Source organism: Electrona antarctica, assembly GCF_951216825.1.
Source record: "Electrona antarctica genome assembly, chromosome: 5".
In the NCBI taxonomy this organism is placed as follows: domain Eukaryota; kingdom Metazoa; phylum Chordata; class Actinopteri; order Myctophiformes; family Myctophidae; genus Electrona; species Electrona antarctica.
In genome coordinates this window covers 16,505,874-16,517,746 of record NC_136810.1, presented here as the reverse complement: position 1 = coordinate 16,517,746, position 11,873 = coordinate 16,505,874, and the positions used below count along the sequence as shown (strand labels likewise).

The 11,873-nt window shown below is 39.5% G+C and overlaps 1 protein-coding gene across 2 annotated transcripts; it reads right to left on the bottom strand.

Moving 5' to 3' along the window:
- Positions 1 to 7,314: 7,314 nt before the first annotated feature.
- Positions 7,315 to 11,598, bottom strand: bncr (bouncer). Of its 2 annotated transcripts, none has more exons than XM_079500979.1 (3): positions 11,439 to 11,598; positions 8,464 to 8,768; positions 7,315 to 8,216 (listed from the first exon to the last, which is right to left on the bottom strand). In XM_079500979.1, the coding sequence occupies exons 1-3, from the start codon at positions 11,462 to 11,464 to the stop codon at positions 8,080 to 8,082; spliced, it is 468 nt and encodes a 155-aa protein (XP_079357105.1). In that variant the 5' UTR covers positions 11,465 to 11,598; the 3' UTR covers positions 7,315 to 8,079. The 2 variants fall into 2 exon arrangements, with proteins under 2 accessions (XP_079357105.1, XP_079357106.1); XM_079500980.1 differs by having other exon boundaries at positions 8,464 to 8,765; positions 11,439 to 11,595.
- Between the last annotated feature and the right edge of the window lie 275 nt (positions 11,599 to 11,873).

Here is an 11,873-nt window from a genome sequence, read left to right as displayed (position 1 = left end):
GCATTAAATTAGTTAATGATTGGTCTATTTCTGAACCAATTCATTAATGGTTCCCTTGAACAATTCCTATGTTAAAAATAAAGTTGATATAATTTTTCTAATTCTTATCTCCAAATGTTAACTTTGTGTTTCTTTTCCTAAATGCCCTATTTGATCATACTGTAGTATGATCCTTACACAAGGCGTTACACAAAAGCAGCAGATTGAGTTTGTAGATCTGCTATTTTTGCATTTGAATCCTGAAAAGTAAACCGTTTTGGACATATGAGGTTTCCACCCGACACAATTTGGTTTGTTGTGAGCTTGGAGGTCTGCTATTCCCGGCCCGATCTCAGTGCTCGATGGAGCATAAATCAGGCACAGTTTGTTTACTTGATAATACTACAGTAAACCATTTTGAGTATTTCAGCCTTGCACACACACAGTATGGGGGTTTCACACTCAAAACATACAACTTGCACATTTTACACACTCAAACTCGCTGTTATCGTGGTGTTTACCTACCGTTTTACCTGTGAGCCGAACCAATAGGGCTGGGTAATTACAACAAATGTATCGAAAAAACGATGTTTAGAACCAATAATAACAGACTATATGAAGCTGCTCATTTTAGGTTTAATCAAAGAAGCAGGGGTTTGTTTTAATTCATAATTAAATTTCTCGTATTATCAACGATTCCACGCGGAACGATTTCAGTAGATTTTTCATAATCGACTAAATCGATTGGTCCGATTAACCACGTAACCCTGTATTATACTTTTTTGTACGACGGTAGTGTGTTTTCACTCTTTCGTTCGCTAACCGCAATCGAGGCAAAACGTTAAAAATAATCATGATATCGATTTTGGATTGATTATCACCCCCAGCCCTGTGAACTGGGTCCTTCCACTTCCTCTAGGGACAAACTCCAACGCTCATGAACTCTTTTATTCATTCATTCATTCAACACTTTTTTGTTTTTGTTTTATGAAAATAATGTAGCTTGCAACATGTCATCAAGTTTGGTCTATGAGCTATGCAAATGAACAAAAAAAAAACTAGGATAACGGGTGCAAAACAAACACAAAAGAAAAGGTAAATCTATACTTGGTTGTGTGTGAACTTAACCCCTGACTCTGAGGGGGAAAGGGTTGGGGGGGGGTCTAATGAATGTACCGGAGTTTGACCTCTGAACCTCTTTAGAAATGTGCTGCAAGACTGCTGCGACTTCACTGCCACCACCATGACACTCATATGCAGCCCGTCAGATCCTCAGTGTTAATGTATCCCTTTGTAACTCCTCAGAGAACACACCTTTTGAGCTGAGGAGTGCCTGATATCCTGTCCACATGGATCAATACTTTACCATAGAAATACATGGTGCTGCCTGCTCAAAAAGGTGTTCTCTGTGGCCCCTTAAAGTTAGGACACTTTGCTAGAGAATTTTTGTGTACTTCATGATGACACTAGTCCAATTGGTGACATATCGCTCCGTTGTACAGTTAGTCCCAAAATACTGTCTCTTTGACTTCTCTTTTAGCACATAAAATAGCTGATTCTGACATTGTATAACCTCACAAATCATAGTGTGGGGAGTGTTTTTAAATAACATTTGAACTTCCTTTTGATTTTCCCCATCTGTGGATCTAGTCTAGGTCTTCTTCCTTCCACAGAAAATGACTAACTCAACTTGAAGTTCATATTGTTTTCATTAAAAACACTCTCCATACTGGGTTTTGCAATGTTATACGGTATTCTTCTTTGTTTGTGTTCCTTTATGTGCTAAGAGTGGCTTTGAGAGCTATGTCATCGTACAATGGAGCATAATGTCACCACATGGACTCGTCTGTCCATGACGAGGTAAGTACACAACCCAAACCCCTGACAAAGTGTCCCAATTGATTTAAATGACCTGGCAAGGGTCATCATTTTTAACTCATTTTAAACTTGTGTTCACAAATTAGTATACACTAAGTTGTCATGGAGGATAATGCCACGGTACTGGTCATTTATACTCCTGTATACACACTCACCAGTGTTACGGGTCCATTTGGTTATACATTGGTGTGCACTGTGGGTGAAAACCTTAAAAATACCCTCAGTAGAGGTGTTTATTTCGGTTTGCATTTGTAACCCTCTTATCAAATTAACACAGAAGGATTTTTCCTCCCCCCCCCCCCCCTGTGTCATGTCCCTGTCATGTGGAGTGGAAACCTCATATATCCAAATACTATTACTTTTCGGGAAGCTCAAAACGTCTCGCTTGGTGCCGCATTTCAAGCTTGTGGATCTGCTACTTGTGACGCTGTAAATGGAGATAAGAGGTTTCTGTCTGACAGAGTCAATGTCAAGCAGCAGCAACTGGGTTATCATTCATTTGTTTTAACCCTGTAAATACCTGTGCAAGGCCCTCACACTAATTTATTCAGTCTGTTTATTATTGGTACAGCAGTGTTCACTTCTCTGCATCGTTCTACTGTTTAAAGAGGAGTGAGTCGTGCTGGTTCTCTATGGTGCAAGATTTTTTGCTGGTGCTAATCTTTTTTCTTTTCTTTATTTTACCCCACGTGCCGTGATCTGCCTTTACACAAGCGAGACATGGAACGGGGTAAAGAGGAGGAAAAAAGAAATTACATACTGTACTGATCGTGGTTCTGTTTTTATTTCAGCTCTTATTTTTTTAACTTTTTGTTTTCATAAGTTATTTGAGTTCTCAAAGCTTCTCTTTGGCATTAATGTGTTGTGTGTGTGTGTGAGTGCGTGTGCGTGTGTGTGTTTTACTTTTTTTATATACATGTTTTTACTGGACTTTTTTTGTTTCTCGTTTGTACATATTTATATAAAAAAATCTATATAATTGTATACGTCAGATGCTCTTAATGTTTAAAATGCCTACGGTGCATCATTCACGCCCAAAAACCAAAAAGAAGAAGAAAAAAAGGAAAAAAAATGCTGCCCAGATATTTTTTCAGTTCAAAGTTCTCATGTATTTTTTTTCTTTTTTCTTTTCTTAAAAAAAAATAATACTTTTGGCTTTTTTGTGTGCGTGCGTGCGTGTGTGTGTGCGTGTGTGTGTGTGTGCGTGTGTGTGTGTGTATGATGTGTTCAGTTAACCTGTAAAATGTGTTCTTGCATATCGTCGCTGTCGGGTAAAAAGTCCAAAACGGTTCCTTTTAATTTAAACGTAGTAAAATAATGAAAATAGTCGATCTATAAGCCCAGAAAGCATTGCACCGTGAGGCTTTGTGAGCTTGTAGATATGCTATTTTTCACAACTTTTGTGCAACACTTGTATGCTGGAAGTTGGGCATTAATTTACGACAGAACATTGAAAAAGAAAGTCAAAATACGAGGTTTCTTGCCACGATAGCAACGATATATAACATTTTGATTGTGTTGCAGGGACACTATTGGTGCGACTATAGGAGGAATGTGCCTGTAATAATTTATTGTAAAAGGAGAAATGTTTATGCATTTACTTTATATAGAGTATTGTAAGAAGATAACTACTGGTAAAGTAGAAGGCAGATATAGAGACTTTTTTTTTTTTTTTTTTTATCATTGGCATATATCTTTACAGGTGAGGTGATAGAATCTGTGACATTTTATTCTGTTTAGGAGAATCTGGGGTAGCAATGATAGATTGATTTTTGTTTTGTTTTCCCCTCCATTTTTCTTTCTTTCCTTTTCTGGATGCTCTGTAAATAGAATTGGTACTAGACTCTGGGAAAACCACAATATAGCCAATGGGAGTGGATATGCTGGAAAGTCCAGTATTTCTTTTTCGTTTTTTTATTTTTATTTATATTAAAAACACTGAAAAATACAAAAATGTATTGAGTTGCTGATTTAAAAAATGTGTGCGTGCGTGCTGAACCGGAATCGCCTTCATCACTTTTGGAATGGTTTCCAGAGCCGATTTTAATAGTCAGAGCTAGTATGTGGACTTCACTTCTGCTATACGCTATACAAATACCGGTGGGTTTTTTGTGTGTGATTTATTTAGAAAAGCAATCATAATACAACAGTATAATCAGCAATTCAAGGATTACACAGAAAAGTCCAAAGACTTATTTCCACTGGGGTCCTCTCACACTGAACGGATCACAAATCACATAACAGTACATATACATTACATACACAACACAACAAGTACGACCCTATCCATCCCTCTAAGATGACCCTTTATAGGGGAACCTTTTCCAGTAGCCATTGTTTAGTCTTCTGTTTAAATGTCCTCAAATTGGAGGTCAGTTTAACACTGGTTTCCAGGCTGTTCCACTGTGTGGCTCCTATATAAATGAATGAGCCTTTGCCCACTTTACTTTTAAAAGTAGGGAGCACCACATCTGCAATACTGGCTCTGGTGAAATTGTTGTGTACCTCATTTACTTGCCTGAAACATGTTCTTAAAACTGCTGGGACCTCTCCGTATTTAATTTTATGGACCATGTTTAGTCTAGCCATTGTAACCTTGGATTCTACTGGGAGCCAGTTCAGCTCCCTGAACTGGTTCCTTCCTATATGGGTTCTGGGTTCCATCCCTAGTATAACCCTGATCAGTCTATTTTGGGCTGACTGTAGCTTTGTTTTAAAAGACTTAATCAAGCCCTCGAACCAGTTGGCCACCACTAATTTTGTCTCCCTGTCCATGTATCTTGCTGTTCGAGCTAGAAACTTAGTCAGTCGGGAGACTTTGTTTAGCACTCTTTTCTCTTTTTAATTTCAAGGACCACCATAATGTACAAATGGACCCGAGTCCATTTGGTACCATTTGTAAACTCTGTTAAGACCCATAAGGCTCCATTTGGACCTCCATTGAGAAACACTACAATATGTATGCAGTGCACTATGCAATACATGTATGATTGAATTTGTGATTATTAAAAAAATGTGCACCCGTCGAGGGCGCGCTTATCATCATACATCATCACATTCCATGCTCGGCTAGGGTGACCAGATGTCCCCCTTTGCGTGGGACGGTCCCTCATTTCATTTTTTATAAGACTTTTCAGACGTCCCACAAATTGAGCCCCTGTCCCACATTGTGACTGGAGGGCATCAGTGTTCAATTGCCCTAATAGTTAGTCCCCTAATAGTTGGCTTTCTGTTGTAAAGCTCTCATTGTTTCTTTTCCTGCAAGATGTGTTTTTAAGCCTGTTAAAATAACATGAGAAATATCCCCTCTATAGGCTACAGTACCAAGTCGGCCATACCACCCATGACCAAAATTAGAAAATGTGAAACTCCAGAGGGGTTTAATAACAAAATGAGGCAATATTAGGCATATGGTCGAATATCACATCAAGGCATTTAAATAGCAACTTAACAGTTTGGATCTGGTCAGTGTCACCCTATGCTCGGCCAATCACAATTTGTGTCTTCACTTTTCTGTCCCCACTTTTGTCTTCAATGTTTGTGTCTACACAAACACGAAAAGCTGGACATAGCTGGGGCTAGCGCCCCTCATATAATGAAGACCAAAAGTACATTAGATTTGGCTAAATATACATGAGTATTTTGGCCGATTACTGGAATCGCTATGGAAACAGTCCATTAAGAGGGAAGGAACCAGAAACATTAACATGGATCCGTTAACATGGCTAACGGATCGACCCGCAGTCTCTATAATTCAACCGAAACGTAACCCCAAGCTAATCAGATGATAATAATTTCGGAGTCCTGTGTCCTGTGTGCAGACTGTTCTAGAGAAACAGTAATGAGTTCATATTGAACTACGCAACCTCTTCCTCATCAGAACTGTCCTCAGGTGCTTGGTTTGTACAGTTCTGGAGTTTGCAGAGATCTGTACATTTCAACCCACTCAGACAACTGCAGTTAGGAAGCTTGCATAGACCTGCACATTTATGAGACAAAAACTCAAGGACTACATCTGGTACAGGGGCTGTGCGCATCCAGTGAATTGCTAACTGTCCACCAACAGTTGTCCATCCACTCTGTATGGGATCTGGTGCAGAGTATGCAGAGAGCATCTCCATATTCGAGTATGGTAATTGGCATGGAGGGCATGGAGAAATTGGCATTCTCTACATGGTGGGAGTTGACTGGAATCAGCCTCTCCCCTGGCACAGACAAGCTAGTATCGGATCTCGTTCACGTCACTGGAGGTGGTCCCAGACAGGTACCAGCTACAAGTGCACTGCTGCAGTTGGCCAAAGACCTCTGTTGAAACATTCCAAGTCTGGCCAAGTTGTTTGAATGTCTCCTGAAATTCTGGGTTTTTCTTCAATAATCTGTGCATTCAGTTTTCCACAACCAGCAATGGCACTCAGTGTCACATCCTGTAAATGGGTGTAGCGCAACGACTCAGAGCTTTTCTCCCAAAGCAAGGCCTAGCTGGTCTATGTCCACAAACCATGTGTGGAAGTCTAAATAGAGAACCATTAAATCTCTAGAAGTAACAATACAGCTTGCTTGTGTGTGTGTGTGTGTGTGTGTGGGGTATGTTATCTCTAAGCTACGTCTAGTTGTGTGATCCTCATTTACATGTTTTCCTGAGTTGAGTGCTGGGGTACAACCATGAGTTTGAGAGTTCCTGACTCTTCAAAGTAATGTCTAAAAGGTTTCTACATCCTCAAACTCGTAAAAATATGATTCTATTAGGTTTTAAGATGTACCCAGTTTCAGAAAGGCAGCCATTGTGGATTTACCCGGTATGGCTACCAGAAGTATAATTCAGCATGTCTGTTGTTATATTATGATGTTGGTCATGTCCATCCATGGTACAAACATCAGAAATGTGCATACATTTGAATAATTTGAGTTTAGACAACAATGATTTAGGCCTATGTGGTTTTGCATAATCACAGTATACCACTAAAATGGTATTCAGCTGCCCTTCTGAAACTGCTATCACACATTTTCTCACTCCTGGATGTCAGACGAACAAAATTATACCACACATGTCTTGTCCCTTTTAGTGGTACCGACATCTCATTCGGCCCATGGACTAACCTAGATTCTCTGTGGGGTTCAGGTCAGGCCAGTTGGCTGGTCAGTTAAGCACAGTAATACCATGGTCAGTACAGCAGTTACTAGTAGTTTTGGCTCTGTGGGCAGGTGCCAAATAGAGCTGGAAAGGAAAATTAGCATCTCCATGAAGCTTGTCAACATACTGAAGCACAATGTACTCTAAAAAAAACAATCTCACTTTATAGGGTGTGTCGTTTTGGGAACCATTCCTCTGTTGCACTAGAGCTATAGTTCCAGCTACGAGATAAGAAGTACCATTTTCAATACTATATTTAATTTCATAGTTTACTGATGGAATCCCCATGGGGCGTGTTTGTGTATTTGAGAGAGAAGAGCTGGTGATTTAATTAAAAAAAAATATATAGTTTATTTGATCATCCTTTCTCTGGTACAATATGCATATCTGGTACAACATGCATACACAATTAGAAATATGGTACAACATGCATTTATACAATTTGACATCTGGTACAACATGAATAGCTGGAACATGTGTTCTCTTGTTCCAGTCATCAAATAAGGGCCAATTTAGCATTAAATACTTAGGCTTTTAATAGACTCCAGCAGTGCAGACACCTGACCAAATATCCACACTACAGGCCAGGCCTATGGGTGTGATAGCACCCAGACCTGGACTGCAAAGGTGTTCCCACACCCCTAGTTTTCAGTTCAGATCTTAACTCTTCTCTCGGTCCAACAGGAATAACCAACATATATGTTACAGGGATTCTAAACTCACACCTTCTTGCTAAATTTAAAAAAAAGGGACCCTCTTGGAGGAACTGCCCAATGTTTGAGAAACCCTTTGTATAAAAAGAAAAAGAGGGGGGAGAAAGAATCATCATATATACAGTTAATACGTGCGTGTGTGCGTTAGGTTGCGCACAGTTGGTGAAAAACAACCATGCCGTTTCCGTGCTCATACCCAGACACTCAGCCAGCCACCCACACACACACATATAGCTCCGTAAGGGAGCTATGTGTAAATCTGCTGCCGCGTCAGAGCTATGTAAAAGTGAAACGCAAAGGGTTATGCCGCTTTCAGGAAACCCCCAGAACTACAGTTACACTGTGTGTTCCTAACATCAGCAATCTCTCCATGTTTTGTCACCAGCTGGACAGCATCTGGCCAAGAGCCACCACCAGTGTCAGGATGAGAGGGAAGGATTTGGCCATCAGACATGGGCCAGCGTTGCAGAAATTATAGCCATCACAGCAGCTGAAGTGTTGACTGTAGACAACTCCTGGTGTAGAAGGGAAATTGTATTAGAATAAGTGTTAATAAATAGCTCTATCTGATATGGTCAATCAGTCTCTCTCTCTCCCCCTCTCTCTCTCTCTCTCTCATATATGGAACAGAGTAAAACTAAATGTAGTGCAATGCCTACAATTCCAAGTGGTTGTCAGGGTGGGGTTCCCAGTTCATACTTTTTTTTTAATATAGCTTTATTTTATTTATTTAACAAAAAAAATGTTTTAAATGAATAGTACCTTTAAACCGCACAATCCCGACCTGATTGCATCTGTCCTCTGCCATGCAACCCTTCGAAGACAGGGTGCTGTAGTTGCCGTAGCGACCGTCGGCGTGGTAACACACCTGGGAGGAGGGGCACGTGATCTTGATGAACTGATACTGCTTGTCCTTGAACATGTCGAATAAGCTGGGTGTAAAGTACAGGCTAGCCTGCTCGTTCTCCATCACGGGGAGGTAGAAGCAATAATTAGGACCTGCATGAACCTGCAGCACCATCATCAGGACACTCAGACACAGGAGCTGCAACACTGCTGCTACCCTGCTGGACACACAACACAACAGTAGGCCTACAGTTAGGGTAACAATAGTCTCCTATGGCCAGACAAGACTGTTTAGTGTTTACTGTACATACATTTCTCGATCTTTACTCATGTATATGGTGTTTTTGTATATTTGTCTGTGCACAAATATGCTAACACACACCAAAGTCCTTTTTAGCAGTGCCGGCCCACGGGAGAAAACTTGAAGAGGGAATCTTGAAACAAGAAAGTGGCCGCACAGGCGCACACGCCAATAGCCAGAGTGCCAATACTTTATTAGGACAGCAGGATAGACAGAATCTTTGTCTATCACTAAATGTTTCAATGAATTGAATACTCAGGTAAATTGTACTCTGGTTATTTTGTTTTAATTGGCAAACTGTTAAAGCAGTCAAGCAACTGAAGCAAGCTATTCCGGTCAATATAGATTCTGGAGCACGGAAGCCCTGATCACAATGGATGTGAAGCCTCCTCATCACCTAATAGAACCCATCTAAGCGTATAGCTCACTGCTTAACAGAAATGGAAATAAAATTGTAAAGATATTTTAATATATATTGTCATGAACGGAAATGCCAGCTTCCCTCAGATTCTGGGAGGTGTATAGTTAAAGACTCGCAGTCGGAGATTGTGGAATAGTTGTCTGGCTGATTGAAAATGAAGACGTTATTCACAGTTTGTACAGTTCAATGAAAGTACAGGTCAATACAAAAACTGCTACCAGGATAAAACCATAGTGTCAGTGTCCTCCATTTACAGACGTACAAATATGCACCTATGTAAAAAACATTTTTTTATCAATATTATCAAAAAAAGGGGGCGGAGTGTATACAGTATGGAAAGGGCTTTTAACTTTTTTTACAAGGGCCAGTTTTGAATAGCAGCCGCCTGCAAGTGCTCTTTGAGAGTGGTTTTAAAGGAGTCTAGGGATTCACATTTCTAAAGGACAACTAGTTTTTTTTCAACCAAGGTTCATGTTTTAGGTTATTAGATTAGGTTAAAAGATGTGTTAATTCTTTTTAATTTGCTGCTTTCTTTCGTTTTAGGGATTTTAGCTGTTTTTGACAGGGGGGCGGGGGCATTCGAGCATGGGGCTAAATATGCATTTCTTTACAAAATGTTATTTTTTTTATCATTTACTATGGTCCTTCTACACTCCAAGAAATGACATCTGGCCACAAAAAAAATCACAGGATCTATTGAATATGAAGGTAGCCTACTAGGGGGATGCCACACTGTCATAGGCTCAATATGTCAGTTTGACACATTCAGTAGATCCTGTGATCTTTTGTGGCCAGATGTCATTTCTTGGGGTCTAGTATAGGACTATAGTAAATAATATAAAAATAAATCGCTATAACATTTTGTAAAGAAATACATATTTAGCCCCATGTTCGAATGCCCCCGCCCCCCTGTCAAAAACAGCTAAAATCCCTAAAACGAAAGAAAGCAGCAAATTTAAAAAAAAAATACACTCAACCTTTTACTTTCTCTAATGACAACCTAAAACATGAACCTTGGTTGAAAAAAACCAAAGTTGTCCTTTAAAATGTGGAACACCCTACCAACAGCCGTTAGTGGCATAGGAGCAAAATATATTTAACCCCTTGTTTGAGCCGAATCTGGGTTGAACGTGGGATCTACAAAGTAACTTTCAAAAAAATAGTAGTCAGTAGACCTATAGGGGAGAACGGGGTAAGATGAGCCAGCGGGTAAGTTGAACCAATCTAGAAAACTAGAAAACTGTTGCCATGTGACCTTAAATCTAGTAAGCATCCATCATTTACACCTGGCTGTGAAGCACATGGGGAAAGTAGAAAACATTATTTTACACAAAAAAATGTTTTGTCGGTCAAAGTAAAATTACGACATCATGTGAAATGACTGTTATACAAAGTAAAATGTACCTAGGTCTAAAATGTAATATCATACATGTTGATGATTTGCCAATGGATAGAACTATGTGAATCATTTAGCAAATAAATTGTCTGAAGTAGCTTACCGGTATTCATCATTGTTTTCTAAAATGGTAGCTATGGGTAAAATGAGTCAATGGGAATCACTATTCATATTTTTTTAATTAAGTCTTTGCTACTCAAATTATACTGAATGACCTTTAATTTGCATGTACATACTCATTTAAGAGAAGTTTGCAATATTGTATTAACAATATTGCAAATATAAGGTTCTGAATAACAAACTTTATTTAATAGTCTTAATATTGTTTAAATAAACAAATAAGACTATTTGCAAAAGTTTAAGCTTTTAACATTCAAATATCATGTGGTTCAACTTACCCCTCGACTTGGATCAACTTACCCCTTACCTGGGGCAAATTGAGCCACATGACCACTTTTTTTTAAGGTCATATTTTCATGGCCCTTTGTCATAGATGCTTACTCATAATTTCAATTGATAGAAGACATCCTGAAATATGGGTAGATCATTAGATTTTACTGCCATCTCATTTTGCCTTGCTTCCAGGACAACTTAAGCAAAAAGTGGTTCATCTTACCCCGTTCTCCCCTATTGTAAGTGTAGCCTACTTACTTAGTCAACAGTGCACTGTACATCACCCAGTTCTCAAACATTTTCATATCAAGGACCCGCAATTCGACATGCAATTTGGTCATGCATAGGCCTATATCCATTATGAAAAAAGATTGCCTCACCTCCCCATTCTGTCCATTTCCAACATATAACACAGAGCAGCACTACAAAGCCTTCTTGTGATTCACTTGGCAGTCTCAGTTGTATTTGGTTCAACTCAACCTTTTAACTTCTCTACTGACCACGCCCTCCTTCCTGACACACCTGGAACTGACGAGCAGGAAACACTAGCCTCGGTCCCAGGCTTACTTTTCTGCGAAAGTGCGAAGTGTGCGGAAACACAGGAATAATTATTGATTAGTCATTCACTCATTCTTCTGCATTCTTCAGTTTTTTATTTTATTACAGAGCTAGTAGTGATTTGGGGAGAACAACATGCAATTGACCCATATGTCTACTGTACTTTGGGCTATGTTCAGAAACCTTCCAAGTTCCTACACTGAGCTGAATGTCCTGTTGTACCGATTAACCTACTAACTGGAGACAGGTGAGCCTTG